This window comes from Erpetoichthys calabaricus, chromosome 4 (genome assembly GCF_900747795.2).
Source record: "Erpetoichthys calabaricus chromosome 4, fErpCal1.3, whole genome shotgun sequence".
NCBI lineage: Eukaryota > Metazoa > Chordata > Cladistia > Polypteriformes > Polypteridae > Erpetoichthys > Erpetoichthys calabaricus.
The window spans coordinates 324,180,182-324,199,977 of record NC_041397.2 but is presented as its reverse complement, the minus strand read 5'-3'; the positions used below and the strand labels follow the sequence as shown (position 1 = coordinate 324,199,977).

The 19,796-nt window shown below is 40.4% G+C and overlaps 1 protein-coding gene across 2 annotated transcripts in view; it reads right to left on the bottom strand.

Annotated features, from left to right (window-relative positions):
* Nucleotides 1-450: 450 nt before the first annotated feature.
* Nucleotides 451-19,796, bottom strand: part of LOC114643524 (tripartite motif-containing protein 16-like) — a 336,382-nt gene continuing 317,036 nt past the window's right edge. The window contains exon 7 of one of the 2 annotated variants that reach the window (XM_051925868.1): nucleotides 451-562. In XM_051925868.1, coding sequence (XP_051781828.1) covers nucleotides 466-562 — 97 coding nt within the window. In that variant the 3' untranslated portion in view covers nucleotides 451-465. Of the gene's footprint in view, nucleotides 636-19,796 lie in introns of both variants that reach the window. The other variant, XM_051925866.1, reaches the window with a different exon arrangement.

The window sequence follows — 19,796 nt, the reverse complement described above, 5'->3', positions numbered from 1 at the left end:
TCAGCAGAGAAACACTTACCAAACTTGTTTGAAACACTTCACCCACCCCTGTCATAAAATTACAAAGAGACTCAGTCCTAAAAGGGGGAATGGGTTCTTAAACCATCAAACCATTGTTGATATTATCTGTAATGTAACACTAATATTACATTGCTTTGTCTAAGTTACAAATAAAGACATACAAAATATTTATCAACTTGTATGCAAAATTTCATATCACAACACTTGTTATCCTTTTGTTGAACAGTCTGTATTAAAATTGACTAAAGCATCAGAATTAAAAGCTTTTAAAAACAACTACATATTTCAATTAAGGTCAAAATTGAAATCCGTTTTTGTACACCACTCTATACTTTCATTTGTATTGAATGAGTGTGAATTGTGGAATTGCAATGGGAAATTTAGAACAAACACAAAGAGGACCTGCACTTGTGGAGATGTCAAGTGACAGGTGGAAAGTACTGGTCAGTAGTCACAAGGCATCAGCTGGCAGATTGTTACAGTGGACTTACAACCAAGATAACACCCTGGATAGAGCGGCTCAATGAAGGAGGTGTTGAACCTGTGCAGGAGGGTCATTGTGTGTGAGATGCTATAAAATGACAGAGAGCCAGCAGGCCAGTCCAGATACACACCTATTCTAGGGCTGTAGGGTGCGCCGATTACAGTCTTCTGGCTATTGTGACACACATTGTAATGAGAATGAGACCACCACAAACTCCAGGACTTGTCATTGAATCCCAGACAAAACTCCTCACCATCCCCTTTCCTGCCCATCCCTTCATATGCGACTCCAATCAGCATCTCATCTCCTCTCCACTCCACCTCCCAGTAACAACGAGTCCCAGTCAGAGCCTCTCTGCACAAAACCTGAGGCCACCAGTCAAATCTGTCAGGATGATCAGGGTATTTGGCCTCTGTTTCTTTACGTATCACTTTCTTAATCCCATCAGTCAGACGGAGGTCTCTATGTTCTGTGTTGATGTCCATTGTGAGTGGACAGAAGTCTGAAAGGAGAGAAAATTAAATGAGTGAGGAAATTTGTGAGTGTGTAATGGGACTGGGGGCGGAGCACAACACAGACGATTAACAAGAACCAATCAGGAGCTGCGCTGATGGAACTCAAATGTGAACTGTGTGAGTGCAATTGATAGTAAAGAGCTCATCTGATTGGACAGAATCTGTGAGAATTAAAACTGAAATTACAAAAAGATTACAACAGGCAATAAAGTGAAATCCATGCAAGTTGGACATTTGGAAGGAGGCTCAGTCATCTGGAATTACAATAAATGCCATAATGTCACCGTCAGAGTTCTAATGAGTTCTAATGTACTGTACTGTCTGCACTGACCACAGGCTTTATAAAAATGATGGTTTTTATTATCAGAGTCCACATCTTTATTTTTAAATCAATTCACTGTCACACATCCCAAAATAGAGTTTCCTTTCCTCACAATGAACCCCTGATCCTCTTTCTTCTTCTCCTTCTATTCCCAGTCTTTTGTTCTTCCAATTCCAGTGGCCTACTAAATGTTTAGCTGTAACCCAGCATGTTAGGGATACACTAAATGTGAAAATAAAAAATAAAAATAAAATAACTGCCTGAGAATTAATTTTTTGTAATGAATTGTCATAAAACTTGTGACTGACAGCTCAGTGATTTATTACCCAGCAAACAAGATGGCCATTGAGTGCTGAGAAATATGCAATTCATGAAGAAAATCATTATGGAATGAGCTGAAGCTGCTCAGACAGTAAAGGAGATGATTCATTCAGTAGAAATGACCTTTAAAATAAAAATAAAAATAAATGGAAAGAAGAGGAAATGAACTTGACAAAATTCAATTCAGAACAGCATCATGGCCAAGTGGCTGGAGCTGAGGCCTCACAGATTCAGCTTCATGAGTTTAAATTCGCTGCCCAGTTGTTATCTTTGTCAGGTCTGCATGTTCTCCTTGTGTCACTCCTGATTTTCCTCTGACATCCCATAGATATGCATGTTGGGTTAATTGGTAATTCAAAATTTATGTTATGTGATTGTGGCTGTGTGAGGCCTGAAACCCTGATCTGGATTAACACTAGAATCCCTGAATCCTACGAAAAAACTCGTAATCCCGCAGAGCTGCAGAGCTTCCTGTGTTTGATCGACACGGGCATGCTGACACAGTACCTGTATACTGAAGTGACTTCAGCTGCAGGTGGAAGCTCCTGTCACACTTTAAACAACTGTTGTTACGGTTCTGCCATTGTCCAGAAACGGCTCCATAAGCTTTATGACAACAGCCTAGGATAGTTTTTCTCCCGTGGGGTGACTACGATCTTTTCCTGAATAAGATCAAATAAGATCACACACAGTTGCGTAGGGTGCAATAGGAGCTTCCACCTGCAGCTAAAGTCACTTCAGTACACATGTACTTTGTCAGCGTGCCCGTGTCGATCAAACACAGGAAGCTCTGAAGTTAACTTGTGACTTTATGGTGTAGAAAGATAACTAAATGAATCAAGGTAAATAACATTCAATCTGGCTTTTATATAAGTAACATATACATGTTTTTTTATATATAAAGACCATCACAAAACATAATGACAAACAGAACGTTGCACGATACCTTGGCAAGCTTGCCATGCCTTACTCATCCTCATAAGTTCACCTCTGTGATAGCATGTATTTATTTGAAAACAGCAGTGTCAGATCGGGGCAATCGTGAACGTGACTGAGAGAACAAAACTGAATAAAAAAAACGCTAACCTTTACAAGAACCATATATTTACACCGGCTGTTAAAGACTCAAATCAAATGTATGTTTTTATTCTAAAATAGTAACAATAAGAGCAGCTCACTACTCAAAACGATGAGCTCGGAATCGAACCGGTGACCTGTTGATTACGAGTCAGCAGTTCTTACCACTGCACCAAGCACACTTGTTTTGCTATACTTGCACCTTTTGTGAAAGTGTTTATTTGATATTTGGACTTCAGTCTTCACACATTATACACTTCATGTCTACATTTTGTCACTTATTACTAAAATAAAAATTCCTGCCTTTACACAGATTGTTATAGACACAGAACACACATGAAATGTATGTATTCCATCCATCCATCCATTATCCAACCCACTATATCCTAACTACAGGGTCACGGGGGTCTGCTGGAGCCAATCCCAGCCAACACAGGGCGCAAGGCAGGAAACAAACCCCGGGCAGGATGCCAGCCCACCGCATGTATGTATTCCAAATAATGAAATATTATTTACCCTTTACATCTCTAGGTACCTCACTCCATGATAATCAAGGATTGAGCTGGGAGGGCTTTTTGCCCTTTCTGTGTTGGTGGGGCACCTGCGCATTGCTATTGCTGCACAATCCCATGTTTAATTCATGCTTTGATGCATTTCCTTATGAAAATAATAGCAAGCATAACTCTTAGTATTCTAAAATGTTCAGAGAGCTGTAATACCATGAATGTAATGTATTCTGTGTGGCGATGACTGACTGCGTGCTCCTGTCGGCATAAGAGAAAGCCCATTTAAGAAGCATGTAGTAATTAACAACTGGGTCGGGGAACACTTAGAATACGAAGCATTTGTCTTGCTACTTTAATTACAATGGGGTTTGAGAAACTCTAGTAAATTAAACATCGATTTTAAGATGAAGTTTTCAACTTTCTACTTTAATTACAAAATAAAGTATGAGATTAAAGTGGAAATTTCCAGATTAAAGTCAACAATTTGAGTTTAATCTCGACATACATCTTTTGTTTCAGATGGTGGGCGGCAACTCACCTTTTCATGGTGACTTTGATAACTGATCGTTTCTTTTTTATTTTGAGCACTGTGAATTTTTCTGACCTTGAACTTTAGAGTGCTTCCTGCACACTGTGCCACTCTATCAATTTCCTTTTGTTGTTTATACCATTTCTTAAGCCACCAAATAGTACTGAACAGAAGGGGTTATTGATATTGTTTTGCATATTCAAATAGATCTGAGAAGAGTCGAGGTGGGGCTGTAGCCACGTGCATTTGCATTAAAATTAATATTGTTATTTTTAAAGAGAAAGTGCATGGAAGTTTTCTTACACACAGTTTTATGCATCTGACTTTTTTTTGTGCGTACGCACGTTTACATTTTTGTTCGTACACCATGTTTTAGTGTGAATTCTATGCACAGAATTATACATGAGACCCCGGTACATTACAGCCATGTGTGTTTGTTGAATACCTCATTGTAAAACCATAGGCATTAATACAGAGTTATCTGCCCACTTTTATTGCAGTAACAGCCTTCACTCTTCTTTCTGCCAAATTTTTGAACATGGCTACAGAGTCTTGCTTCCATTCAGTCACAAAGGCATTAGATAGATAGATAGATAGATAGATAGATAGATAGATAGATAGATAGATAGATAGATAGATAGATAGATAGATAGATAGATAGATAGATAGATAGATAGATAGATAGATAGATAGATAGATAGATAGATAGATAGATACTTTATTAATCCCAAGGGGAAATTCACATTAGTGAGATAGAGCATAAACATTAGATGATAAGGCATGGCTTGAAGTTCAATTTATCAGAAATGTGTTTTATGGGGTTGAGGTTAGGACTCTGTGCAGGCCAATAAAGGTCTTCTATATCATTTTTCTTTGCGTCTTGCTTTGTCCTGCTGAAACAGGAAAAGGCTTTCACCAGATTGTTGCCAGGTAGCATTGTTTGGAATCTCACCAGTTTATGGACAGAAACATAAAGCGGTGACATGACAGAAGTGTATAAAATTATGGAGGGATTTGGTGTCATCTTTTATTAAATGTCTTCTTTCACTGTGACGTTGGTTAAACTTCATACAAATTTACTTCACATAGACACTTGCAGATACACTGAAAAAGTATCCTGTGGTGTGGGTGAAAACAAAAAACTAAAAATATAAGTATTATATTATTAAGTATTAAAATAATTATTATAAGTATTAAAATAAGTATTTGATCCCTCTGCTGAATTTGTAAGTTTGATGACTTACAAAGAATTGAACAGTCTCTAATTTTTATGTTAGTTTCATTTTAATGGAGAGAGACAGAATATCAACCAAAAATCCAGAAAAGACACACGACATAAAAATTATAAACTGACTTGCATGTCATTGAGAGAAATAAGGATTTGATAGCCTACAACCCAGCCAGAATTCTGCCTCCCACAGACTAGCTGTGTGCCCACATGGCACACAGATTACAATCAATTAATCAATCAATCGATTAATTCCAGATACTCCTGATCTCAACTCATTATGTGTATAAAGCACAACCTCTCCACCACCATGGGCAACACCAAAGAGCTGTCAAAAGACATCAGGACGAATGGGAATGGGTGACAAGACCATCAGCAAAAAGCTTGGTGAGAAGGTGACAACTGTTGGTGCGATTATTTGGAAGAGGAAGAAATATAAAATGACCATCAATCACCCTCGATCTGGAGCTCCATGCACAATCTTGCTTCATGGGGTGAGAATGATTATGAGAAAGGTGAGGGATCAGCCCAAAACTACACAGGAAGATCTTGTTAATGATCTGAAGGCAGTTGGGACCACAGTAACGAAGAATACCATTGGTAACAAACTACACCGTAATGGACTGAAATCTTGCAGCAACTGCAAGGTCCCCCTGATCAACAAAGCACATGTAGAGGCCCATCAAAAGTTTGGCAGTGAACATCCTCCCGTGTAGTTTTGGGCTGATCCCTCACCTTTCTCATGATCATCCTCACCCCATGGCACACATTACTTTATGGGAATGAATTTAGCCGATGCTTAACACTAGAATTTTCAGAGCCAATGAAAAAACTTGTAAATCCGGCCCACCTTAAATCCCTTCGCACCTCTCCGTCAGCATCTTTTGTCAGCAGCAAGCAGCCTGCTATTCCCCCTACCACCACCTCAGAACAGTGAAGAAGTTCTCCCAGTTCCTGCCTTGATTGATTATCTAGGAGTGAACTACCCAGAATTGTAAAGGGTGTTTGATGTGTGTTTTATGTCTACAACAATCTGTGTAAACACATCGTTAAAACAGAAACGTTTTTTATGTTTTAGTAATAAATAACAAAATGTAGACATGAACTGTATAATATGTGAAGGCTGAAGGTAAATATCAAACAAACACTTTCGCAAAAGGTGCAAGTACAATATGACAGCTTCTCTGGTGCTGTGGTTATAACTGCTGACTTATAATCTGGAGGTTGTGAGTTTCAAACCGGTTCCCCGGCAAATTTACCGTTTTGAGTAGTGAGCTGCTCTTATTGTTAATATTATACAATAAAAATATACATTTGACTTGTGTCTGTAACAGCCACTGTAAATTTATAGGACTTGTAAAAGTTAGTGTTTTTTTTTTCACTTTTAATCTCTCAGTCACGATCACGATACAACACCCACTCCCCCGCCCCAGATCTGATGCAGTTACTTTTTATCTGAAACTGGGAGTAACTGTAGATGTGAGTGGTGTTTTGAGACAATGGAACTGGACATTCTCTGATCTGGAGGGATAAAAGCTGACACACAAGCGCTGGTGAATCTGCCTTCTTCGTATCTCACCGTCACTTGATTTTTTTATTCAGTTTTATTGAGTGTTCCTGCTCACGCTGAAGTAGTATGCGCCTTATGGTCCATGATGTCAAAGCCGCACTGACAAAAAAACACAGACATATCTATATATGATATTTGGAATAACTCATTTTATGACCTGTATAGTACATTTCGGAAAATGTGGTAGTGATGTAACATTATTCATATTATTCATATTCATTTGCACAACTTTTTGCATTTGTAATCAGTGACCGCGTTTTTTCCCCGATCTTGCCAGTCTTCACATGATGCTACACAGTGCAAATTCAAATGTTAATAGTTCCCACACACCCAAGGGCCGTCCTTCCTACATTTACGACGTGTGTACCTGTTGCAATGCTCACACTTCTCTCTATGCTGTGTTACTATTACACTGAAAGGGCTGGGGAAGCGGCTGTCTTGGAACAGAAGTTTGTCGATGTTACATCCTCTTTTGCTTTATCCATTGCCATTTCTTCTAAGAAGCGATGACGAAGTTCCTCAGGAAGGTGAGCCATGAACACTCTTCTTTTCTCAGTGGCCCCCGTGCATGCCTTATACAGTACATGTGCGTTCATCGCTGCGAAGTCAAGCGTGTTATAGCACAAGCAACCAGCCTCCTGTGTGTCCCTGCTCGCACTGAATAAGCTCACACCTTCTGGTGCATGATGTCAACGCAGCACCGGGGAAAAAAAAGAAAGCGACAAATATATGTGACATTTTGAAGAAATCATTTTATGACCTGAATAGTACCAATCAGAAAACATCATCGCACAAATGCAATATTAGAGGCAGGGAAAGAGTTTATTTGGGAGGGAGAGCGTGAATGTGACTGAGAGAATAAGACTGAAAAAAGCTAACTTTTAGAAATGCCATACATTTACAGCTGATCTGGAACAGCTAATCCTAATATGATGGATCTAAGGTGGTGGTAATGTAGTGGTGGACTTACCTTTTCAAAGCACAAACCTGCATTTTTTTTAAATTTACATTATGAGTAGGAATATCCATATCAATGTTCTGTTCTGTTCAAGTAGATTGCCTTTATCTGTAGGTGCTATTTACATGAAGATCTATGGTGTTCCTGTTCAGATATGTTGAAAACATCAACAAATTCCATGGTGTGTACTTAGTTTTATACATGGCTATATATATGTAGGAGTGTTCTGATTAAAATGTGGGAGAATGGGGAGTACATTCATTTGGTCAATTTGTATTATCCTCAAAGTATAATGAAGGGAAGACCATCTGTTGCCATCTGGTTTGATGACTTCCAGTATAATGCAAGAATTAAGTTTGAGAAGATCTTTACATTTCACTCCAAGTGTTTCAGTTAGGTGTTTGTACCGAGATAATCAGTAACACATGATCAAGATTAGTTTAGCAAGAGAGAGAACAATACATATTCACTTTAATTTTCAGCCCAATGATCTTTTGAAATTTCACACCCAAAAATGAATACAAATGGCAGTGAAGAGTATGGATCTGAGATATACAGCACTAGTGATAAACAAAGATATTTCTGCAAAATGAAATTCACAGCAAAATTCAAAGTCAAGATCCATGAATCTTTCTTCACCAACAGATGCCCCACAGCCACTGGACCCCACGACCTTGCCCACCACCCAGTCCATGTGATCATTGAACAGAGTAGGAGCAAAACACACCACTGACGAACACCAGAATCAACTGGGAAAAGCGCAGAGGTTCTGCAAGCCCTCACAGTACCAGAGTACAGGCCGGCCATGATATCCAGCAACCTTGAGGGGATCCCGCAAACCCTCAGGATGTCCCACAGGGCAGCTCGATCAACGCTTTGCGAAAATTGACAAAGGCTGCAAAGATACTCTGTGCTCTATGAGAACCCTGAGTGCCAGGATGCGGTCAATTGTAGACTTCTTGGGCGTAAAACCAGATTGTTACAGTCGCTGGTAGGTGAGCAAGTGATCATGGATCCTATTGAAGATGACCCTAGCAAGGACCTTACCTGGCACAGAGAGCAGTGTTATCCCCCTGTAGTTGCTGCAATCCAGGTGATCACCCTTCCCTTTCCAGATAGGGACGACAAGTTCTGTTTTCCAGTCAGTTGGGATGATGCCAGGTTCCCAAATGGAAGCAAAAATTGCTTGCAATGCCAGGAGAACAGCCTTACCACCAGCCTGGAGAAGTTCAACCCTGATACCACAGATCCCTGCAGCCTTTCCCCCCCCTCAGCTGGTTCACCACCTGTGCAATCTCAGTGAGATTGGGTGGTTCACAGCTAATTGGAGGATCATCCTCAAGAACTGTGAACCCAGAGATATTCAATGTCCTAGCCAGAGGATCAGCTTTGAACAGCTGCTCAAAGTAGCCAGCCCAGTGGGTCACAACTGCAGTGTAATCCGTAAGGACTGTTCCATCAGCCGCCCTGACTGCGACTCTCCGAGGAACAGACTTAGATGTGCGTAATGTTTCGATTCCTCTGTAAGTAGGACGTGGGTCACTAGACCACAGATGGTGTGTCACTTGCTCACAGATTCCTCTAACAAATGCCTCTTTATCTGCCCTCAGAGCCCTTGCAGCCGTCCTTCTCAGTTCCCAGTACAGACCCGAGTTGCCATTGAGCCGTGTGCTGCGACTCCTCTCGATGATATCCAGGGTGCCCTACGAGATGAAACACCTCCTTCTGGGAAAACCGGTAACACCAACACAACCCTCAGCAACCTTCAGGGTCTTGTCACGGAAGGTCTCCCACATCACATTTGATTAGCAGTCGTACCCAAATCTGAAAGTTCCTCACACAAACTGCATGCAAACTCATTAGAAACAGCCTGGTCTTGGAGTATGACCAAGTCCAGGCTCATTTTCCTAGCAGGTGGTAACCTACTGGACCTAAGCTGCACCATAAGAGTAGCAACAACAAGCCTGTGGTCAGAATTCACAAACTGGGCACTTCTGTAGACCCTGCAGTTTTGCAAGAGCCTCCAGCATCTGCCCACAAGGATGTGATTGATCTCCTTCACCGCACCACCAGTATTGGAGTACCAAGTCCAATGATGCGGTTCAGGGTGTTGGAACCAGGATCCAGCGATTCGCAGCCCCTGACCTTCTGCAAAGTCAAGGAACATGGAGCCACTTTCACCATGGTCACCAGACCTATGGGGACCGAGACAATCCTCATAGCCAGCCCTGTCAGTGCCAGTGGCTGCATTGAAGTCTCCCATGACCAGAGGAGTGTCACCCCATGGACACAAATCAACCACCGAGGGAAGCTGCAAATAAAATGTCTCCCTCGCCGAGACATCACTCACCGCGGTCGGAGCATACACTGAGACAACAGACAAGGCACCCAGGGAGTGCCATAATACGCTCATTGAAAGGAGTGACATCGGACACCATCAGAAGAAGCCAATCCGCTACAGCAACAGCTACTCCCTGAGTATGTCAGCCATCAGACCATCCAGACCAATAAAAGGTGTATCCACCTACAGAGATCTGGCCAGTCTCCAGTCTGCGCACCTCAGAGAGTGCCGCCACTGAAATGCGGAGTTTACGCACCTCCTCCAACAGCAGAGGAAGATGATCATCTTGCCGAAGTGACAAGACGTTCCATGTGCCCACCTGTATGGGCCACCTCAAGTTGGGACCTGAGTGCTGCCGTGCAGCGGGCGACACCTCAGCACCACACCAGTTCAGATCCGCAACAGACCTGACCCCATTGGCTCTCCAGTAGTTTCGACTCTTCCGGGGAAGGGGCTCCCGAGGGCTTTCCCCCATCCCCTTCATGATGCGAGCAGCCTTCCTATGGGTGGCTGTAGCAGAGCTACTCCTGCGGAGAGCAAAAAGGAGTCCTTTCTGTCGTCTCGGAGCTTTGTGAAGTTTTTGTTACGGTGGCTGGAGTGCTAATCCTGCCACCAATCCCCATGATTTCCCTGCAAGTTAGAAGACCGCTTGCAGGACTGGATGCAGTTTAACGTCCTACTCAGGACAAGTACCGGTATTAGTACTGTGTGAATTTAAATATGAATAATAATTAATATCAACAGCGGTGTTGATGAACACAACCACGTTGTCAAATAAGAACAAGGGTAAAACTTAATATGAAATTATAAAAAAAATAAATAATAACAATAAACGTATAAAAAAGGTGTGTTTTCAATAGCTGTTTGAAAAGTCTGACTATACCAGCCTGCTGTCTCTCTGTTGGTTATGTTGCCAGCACAGGTCTGGATGAAGTTGAGTCGAGTCGACACAAGGAATCCATTATGGTGACTAGAGATGTCCCTGTTGTTCTCATAGTTTAGACTGAAGAATGAGGACTTGCTGAATCTGCTTCTCCACAATGCACACTCTTCAGTTTCTACTCTTCCTTTCCTTGTTCTGAGGTGCAAAAGCCATTGAGTTTAATCAAACCAAACCAGGCGTATTTAGGAAGAACCATAGAGAAAAGTCAAGCAAAATGACACCTTTTATTGGCTAACTAAAAAGATTACAATATGCAAGCTTTCAAGGAAACTCCGGCCCCTTCTTCAGGCAAGATGTAATCAACCATATAAAACATTTAACTTTGTTTATGAAGGCAAAAAGAAATTAGGATGACGTGGTAACAAATGCAGGCTTTGCGGCCTTGGCAGGTATCATCGTGATACCCTCTGTAATGACACGATGTAACAAAGCATGATTATATTCATGATTTGAAATTTGGTGTGTTAAAGTGCACACCCCTCACACATTTATAAATCCCCACAAATTCAAATTTTTTAATGTGCAAATTTCCTGCTCATATTTATATGGTAAGCAGTCTCTTGATTTTTGCCAAAATGTCCAATATCTTTTTAAAATAATTCATTTATAATTGTGCCTGATTTGTTACTTAGGAATTACTGTATTTTTTCCTTCTTTACAGTCTGTTAAGGTTGCAGGAGCTTCAGAAGTTGGCTGCTCAGTGGAGTTGCACAGGTGTCAAAGCACGGTTCAACGACTTAAGTAGGGTGTTATGCTCTGTGTTTTGAAGATACCTGATTAAACTTTACTAAATTGAAGGCTACAAACAGGCTCAAGTATATTCTTGTGCTCAAATCGGTAGAAAAATTCAAGAAATTCACTTAGATCGTTTTGTGCAGTGGTTTGAATTTGGGGTCTGCCTGGCTGTGTTCTATTAAAATTCTGTGCAGCTACCTGTGATAATGGAATAAAAATGAACACCTTAACTCTTTATGAGACCCCCTGTAGCTGCTGGCGAATGTACAGCTCTGCACATAGAACTGAGCACGTTAAGGTGCGGTTTGAAAGTGTGTGCCCTCCATACCTCACACACGGCCAGGCAGGTCACTAACTGAGACTAATCTATGGTCAGAGCGACAAGAAACATTTATAATGTACCAACTCAATTCAACTTGTGGGGTTATAAGAACCTCTCATAGACTACGCACCAATATACAGACAGACATTTCATGTAACTTAGATAAGTAGCTAATGGCTCTTCTACTCGCCGTGCCAAATCAATGGTGGCAGTTCTTTAGGCCCCCCTTGAACCCCTAGGTTTTTTTTCTCTGAGGGTTTTTTCTGTGCTTCTGGTCATCTGACCTTCGCTTTGGACTGTCATTTATGGACCTAAAGAAACAATCCTGTATTTTATGGTAGTTACTTATTATTATTCTAATTTAATTTATTTTTCATGTCTTGGAAAGTAATTTGACATCTTGTAAAGCGCTATGAGCTATATTCTGTGGATGAAAATGAGCTATAAAAATAAATGCACTTATGGTGAGGTCGATGTTCTTTAAAAAAATCAATTCTAATTTCAAAGATTGTTTTTAAATTGCCTTTTCATATTTTTTTTACATAAATGTAGAGAACCTGAAAGTGTTTTGCAATTACTGCAGTAGTCCTGTATGAAGGTTGCTTGAGACTGGTGCTGCTGCTGCAGTGAGGGGCTTTAGGGGCTGTTATTGTATTGAGTATTGTTAGGTGATACTTGAGGAAACACAAAGCAAAAGGAGAGCATGTGGATGGACGTAGGGGACCTTAAAAAGGACCCATAGTTACACAGCAGCTGATCTCAAGTCTATCTGCTAGGCTGCAGCGAGACTCCACTCTGTCTTGTTCACAGGACTTTGCTCTCCTTTAGCGGGTCCACCACCCATGCCAACTGGTACCTGTGCGGTCAAGGCTGACAGCACCCCCAGAGATGGTGCACCTGATGGATGGATTTTCTTCTTGTGTTCTTTAACAAATGTCGTCTGGTTTTGGCAGCAGGTCATAGTTCCTCCCCAGTTGCCAGTTCATCACAGGGTCCACTCACACACACAACATTTAACCAAACCTGCAAAACTTTGAGAATGTAGGACGTCAAACTGAAGTATCCTGAAGGAAAGTACAGAAACACATGCCAGACGATCAGGTCCGGGATTTGAACCGAGTACACTGGATCTGGAAAGTGAGAGTACTAGTCAGGGGATGGTCACCTAAAGAGAATATGTTAGATATATTTGAAATCATTCTCTCAGATTTCTTAAATTAACAGCATTCACACTTACAGCTTTTAGTTGAGTGCCCAGCTTTCTTAAACCTGCTAAAATCAAACTCTGACAAGAAAAACAGCAAAGTATAGTGTGGATAAAAAAACGTTATTTTTTTCCAGTATATCGTATTTTCTATTTTAAAGATTCTTTTGTCCTACCTTACTGATGAAATGTTTCCTTAGCAAGTCCAGCTTTTTGGGTAAATGTGAGTGGAAATCTCTACATGCTAAATGAAAGAATTATTTATTTAGAGTCAAAGTGGAACATATTTGAAAGACTGCTGGCTGATGAAGTTATCTACTCAAAGCATTTACACCTGGCCAGATATGAGGATTGTTTACATCTCAGAATGACAGACAACCCGACTACAGAGCCACATTGTACTGAAAAACTCATTACAAACTTCAAAAGACTTTGGTGGACAGTCATCTTATCCAGAGGTATGGTCAATACATTGTTCTTCTCTCTCTTGTTAAATTAACCCTGGCCTGAATGAATCTATTAATTTTTTACATTTCAAATTTCTCATTTAAAGATTTACTAATGTTGTTTCTTGTCCTAGAGTGTGTATATAAACACAGGGACCTCCAGTCTCTGTATTACATCTCGCCTGAAGAAGGGGCCTGAGTTGCCTCGAAAGCCTGCATATTGTAATCTTTTTAGTTAGCCAGTAAAAGGGGTCATTTGGCTTGGCGTTTCTCTGTAAACATCAGAAGAGTACACTATGGCATCAACACACTTTCATTCCCCCTCAGAGTGTGAATCCTCCATTGTGTTAAATTTAAAGATGGACACCCCCCATTACAAAAATGAATTTGAAATCTTGATATTTAAACATTATGAAAATGTAGAGCCTCACAACCACCCACTGTTTAGGAAACTCAGCTCCCTGGCGTTGCCCAGTGGCAGTGTGTCCTGCTGGTGAGAGAAGGAAGGCATTTTGTTTGTTTTTGATAAGAACCTGGAGAGTAAAGTTCAAAGAACCCGGGAAGACAAACAATCAGATCACCAAGCTAAAATGTGACTCTAAAGACAAGGTCAAAGTTTTCAAGCAAAGGTTTGCTTAACAGGAGACCTTGTAAACACAAAGTCACACTGTAATGGAAGGCAGGCATGGCCTGGCACCCTGACCAGAATGGAGTTTCCCTTTCCCAGCCAGGGAGGCCTAATAATGGACAGACAGTGTCAATGGGTGGTGTCACGCATGTGCATCAGAAGACTCTGCCATGGGCTCAATTTAGGTATGCAGTACCCCGCCGAGATGAGAGGGGGCCTGCCGCTAACTTTGTTTCCTTGTTCTTCTTCCCTCACAGCACCCACTAAGGGCACCTAGTCCAACCTTTCCAGTCAAAAACAAGGAAGTCTCAGGAAAGGGGGTCTTGTGAAGACCAGAGCTAGCCTCAGGACAGGGCACTGTCTCAACGACAAGTAGAGAAAGAAAAAACTTTTCATTGTTTATGAGAAGACAAAGCTTACAGAGCAACACTAAATCGTTTCAATTCATTTTTCCGCACATTTAAATTTGTCTGAAGGCAAATAAAAGGGGTGACCTGGCTGCCGTCCCAAATATTCTTTGTTTTCTCAACTTTCTTTACACTGCCTGACCACAATGGGTATCACATCCGAGGTGGTTGGTGCCCCCTTTAGTGTCTGGGAGGCCAGAAAAATATACAGACAGCTTGGGTGAATGGAAATCTGGGCTGGAAAAATTGAGGTCCTGTTTCCGGGTCAGGAGGCCAAAACATATGATCATCCATTATGGGGATGGTGCCATCCTTTTACTGGGGTGCTCTTGGAAGTTAGTTGCAGGGTGAAGGCTCCTCTATTCTAGTTTCATTAGAACTTCAAATTATAGGAAATAAAACTGAACCTTCCATCAGCTTTGTAGTTATGCAAACATTAATGTTCTATTTCATTTCACAATTAAAATATACAAATTATTTATAACACGAGGAGGAGATGGAAAAATAAATCAATATATCACATACAACAAATGCCTTATAATTCCAAATCTATTTCTATTTAAAATCTCTTCAGGGTAGTTAGTGTATCAAACTATTGCATATTGAGAATGGAGGTCCTGTCAGTCCTTGTCAGTTAAACATTACAGTTCTTTATTCAAATTATATGAAGATATTCTAATGTATAGTAAAACTTACCTGTGCTTTCTTTTACCCATAACCTCCTGTTAAGGCTAGTCGCTCACGTATGCTTTTTCAGTGATATCATCTGAGATTTGAGTGCTGGTTCTGTACAAACAGCCCAGTCTACCTTTTTTGTTGCATTATTTATACACCGCTTATTGGTAGAGCATATGTCAGTGTTTATCACCAACTCCTTTGTTGTCTTAGAGAATTTGCCTTGTTTTACTTTAAAATTGCAAAAAAAAAAAACCACGTTCTTCCATGTAAAGAAAGGCCAGTTGGCCGGTGCTCAACAGGAAGGCGATGCACACACTTTACCAAATCTGGAGACATCTTCATTGCACCCACTCATCATATACATACTGTTTTAACTTTGAAATTCAGAGCTTTTTTAATTCAAACAAACAAAATATAAATGTTCACAATTTTGTGGACACTTTTATTAATTGCTTCAACCTTCCAAACAACTCCAGATATTATCACACATTTTCTCAGACTCACTTAAACTTCTTCTAATGCACGTCACAGAGATCCCTTTCACATACTGCATAACATACTCAAAGTCATCTAAAATGTCTTTAACACATTTAAACTCATTCTTCACGTTTAAATTTTTCTAACATTTACTATATAAAGCATTTACACAGTTTTTGCCTTATATTTCCTTTCTTTCAATTTGCAGTGTGTTAAGATGTCTATTTACTTACACACTGTTTAGTTTGGAAACAAATCAATGCTCAAAAACAAACAAAAAGAAATGAACTGTAAAGAAGATCAACTTAACTACCTTACCTTTACACTCCACTTACATTTTACTGATCAGGACAAACAAACACCCGACAGTCTCTAATGACACAGACTCCAAAAAGTCTGAACCTTCATTTGTTATTGCCAGGCAGCAATCTTAATCACTGTGCCACCATATCACCCCTCCTTAACAGTTAAGCTACCTAACAACTCACGTTCAAACTATTTACTGTAAAACAAATATCCATATCTTATATATGCACGTGAAGAGTCATTCACTTTTGGAGCCTATTTAATTAGTCGGCTGACACACATACACACACACTGAGTATTATCTATGCACAATACACATTCTGCACTTCCCAAAAAGCATCACAGTGTACTCAGCCTCACATACACACACCAGTAGCATTTTCATTCTTGAAAGAAATTGCCTCCTTTCTGATCAGGGTCCTTGATCAGGGTCCGAATGAAAGATGTTTTGTACATTTTTTAAACATTTTTATAAGGAAAAGTGGAGACATTTTCATTATACCAAATATTACACAGATACAAAAAGTAATATTTTAACCCAGATTAATTCAGAGCTCTGTTAAATTATACCAGATATTAAAAATCTGTGATCATAATTTATATTTCCAGCAAATGTCTGAATGATCAGTTTAACACTTGAATCTCTGAAGCCTACAAAGAAAGTTGTAATGCCGGGCCACCTTAAATTCCTTCACACTTCCCAATTAGTAAACCTAATCATGGAGAGGACAATCAATTACTTTGCCTTTGGTTTACTGTTTACCAGATGCAGAAGAGCAGCTGTCCTTGTGATGATGAATCCTCGGTGACCCCAGTCACAATATTATACGTATTTTCCCCAGATTTCCCCAAATTTTTTTTACAATGGGATTCCACCTCTACTGGTATATTTATGACAAAGAAGTCCCATTCACACATCATTTCTTAGGCAAAATATGACATTTTCAGACACACTGAACATTCCTTTAACAAGTTTAATTACTAACAACTTTTTTCCTCAAACATATCACCCTATAAAATAACTAAAGCAGTGTTTTCATCTTTCGTTCTTTTCATAAATCCTCTCAATCTCTCTTACTCTCTTGTAGCACTCTTTCCCCTCTTGCATGACTTCATTGCTCTTTCAGATGTTTGTTTCAAGTGTCTAGAGAGTCAGTTCCTCCATTATGGTTTCTTAATAATATTTTCAATCTCAGTCTCAACTTTCTGCTTAATCATCAGTAAACTCTGCTCTCATCTTGGACATGTCACTGAGTATAAAAGTCGTATGCAGGAATTTTTCTGTAGGAAATTTTGGAACTGCTTGTTTTACTAACCCCTTTTGTTTCCAACCAGTCCCCGCATATACTAGCTGTGCAAGTGATGCTACAATTATACTTTTCTACATTTTCCCGATCAGCATAAACTGCCAAGGTACCCTTTTAAAAAAAAAACCTTATCTTACTGTGTTTATTTCAATTGTTATTTTTCAAAGTTTGAATCCTTTTAAGTAAGTTAGTTTAAAATCACATTTTTCTATCGGCATTGTTTCCTTAAGAGGCATTAGCTCTCTGGAAATGTGTTCTTTTCAATTGCGGCGTTTTAATTAACCAGAATTTAAATAATTATAAATAAAAAAGGTATTATCCTCCTCCAGCATGCAATAAGATGGTTATAAACTTACACGAGAAGTATAAGGATAATCTAGCTCTTTATTGACAGGTTCACGCGGCATTACAAACGGGAAGCTTATGGCAGACATGCCAAGCATGTGGGTAGCCTGACCTATGCAGCCTGCCATCTATCATTGCCACGCTGAAAGGATTTTAGCCGGATGGAAGCCATAATCTTCCGCCCGGCCTCAGACGGAAGACATACTCTTCCGCCCGGCAGCTTCGAAGTGTGTTGGCCGTAGGTACATTCTTATATACTGGTTGCTCCACTTGCAGGCTCTTCTTCTGGGTCCAAACAAGGACTGGAAGGGACTCAAACCACACCTTCAAACATACAGGAATAGAACAATGCTTACATACAGTTTTCATTCTCCCAACAAGGAAAGAAGATGGTGTACTGACAGAGGACAGAAATATACTGGTCTGTCTTGTGGCTGACTATTCAACTCTCCAGTTGTCTTTGGCTATCTAGCCCTGTGCTTGGCTCAGCAATTCTAAATTCTGATAGTGAGCCCCTGCGTACCATACTTGGTCTGCCTGTATGAATGAGTCCATAACAGTGGGCACAGAGAACAGTGACATTTAAACATAATAATAAAACATATTATAACAGGCATCTACAAGAAAAATGTTTCATCTTCTATGTGCATGTTCTCATTTGCACTTCCATGTACTTGATACTTTATTATACCTCTTATGACCCACTTTTTGGGTTCCGGAGTTGACACTTGTCTCTGAGGCAATGGCTTATCCTATACCATTGAAAGAAACCACAGCTTCTATACATTCATCCAGTGTTTTCTCAAGACCCGGGCACTTTTACAACATTGCTTTGAAACTCATAAAAGATCTCTTCCCTACACAGCATGACCAATGTTCTGCTTCTCCAAGTTCTGCTGATCCCACTGTTTTAATACAGAACGCCCCCGTCACACTTACAGTAGATTCCCAAATCACCATTCATTCATCCAGGGGTAGAACAATAAAATGTGTATTTACAGTTGTACTTCTAATGTTTAAATTTACTTTTTTGGTTTATTGTATGCTTACATAATATTCAAAAATATACTTTTGACCCATCTGTAAATTTATCCTAAAACTACACTCCTTCTTGTGTGACCTATTAATTCTGCACTCCATAAATGGATGATTCCTAGAGCCCACCAAGTTATCTGATTCTTTAAAGTAAAACATCTGCTATACTAAGATAACAAAGCTCTTCATTATATAATCTACAATAGTTAATTACCAAATATGAACCCAATGACCCCAGACCTTTGCATTGGAGTGTTACTACACCCCAGTGTAGCTACATAGTGTAACACACTGAGGTGGCCTTCCACCTCAGAGAGGGCAAAGCTATGCCAAAGTGATCGGTTCAGTGGACCTTCACCAAAGTGCTTGATTTAATGAACTAATGACCCAGGTAGCCCACCGCTGCAGTATTAAACAGGATTATAATGGAAAAATTAAGACCTAGTGAAGCAGTACCCAGGATTTTCACCTACACATTCAGTCCCCCAATATTATACATCCCATATATCAAGGAGATAACCCAGCCACACGGGATGCACAAACCAGTGTGTTTCTTTGTGCCAGTCCCAAGCCCGGAGAAATGGGGGGGTGTGGTAACGTCAGGAAGGGCATCCAGTGTAAAATTTTGCCAGATCAATATGTGGACAACAATGCAGATTTCCATACCGGATCGATCGAAGCCCAGGTTAACAACAACCGCCACCAGTAATGTTAGCCAACAGGGTGCTGGCGGAAATTGGGCTACTGTAGGAACTTTGAATGTTGGCAGTATGACTGGTAAGGGGAGAGAGTTAGCAGATATGATGGAGAGAAGGAAGGTTGATATATTGTATGTGCAAGAGACTAAATGGAAAGGGAGTAAGGCCAAGTGGATCACAGGTGGATTCAAATTGTTCTATCATGGTGCGGATGGGAGGAGAAATGGAGTAGGGGTTATTCTGAAGGAACAGTACGTCAAGAGTGTTGTGGAGGTGAAAAGAGTGTCAGGCAGAGTGATGATTATGAAGCTGAAAATTGGAGGTGTGATGATGAAGGTTCTTAGTGCATATGCACAACAAGTTGGGTGTGCAATGGGTGAGAAAGAAGATTTC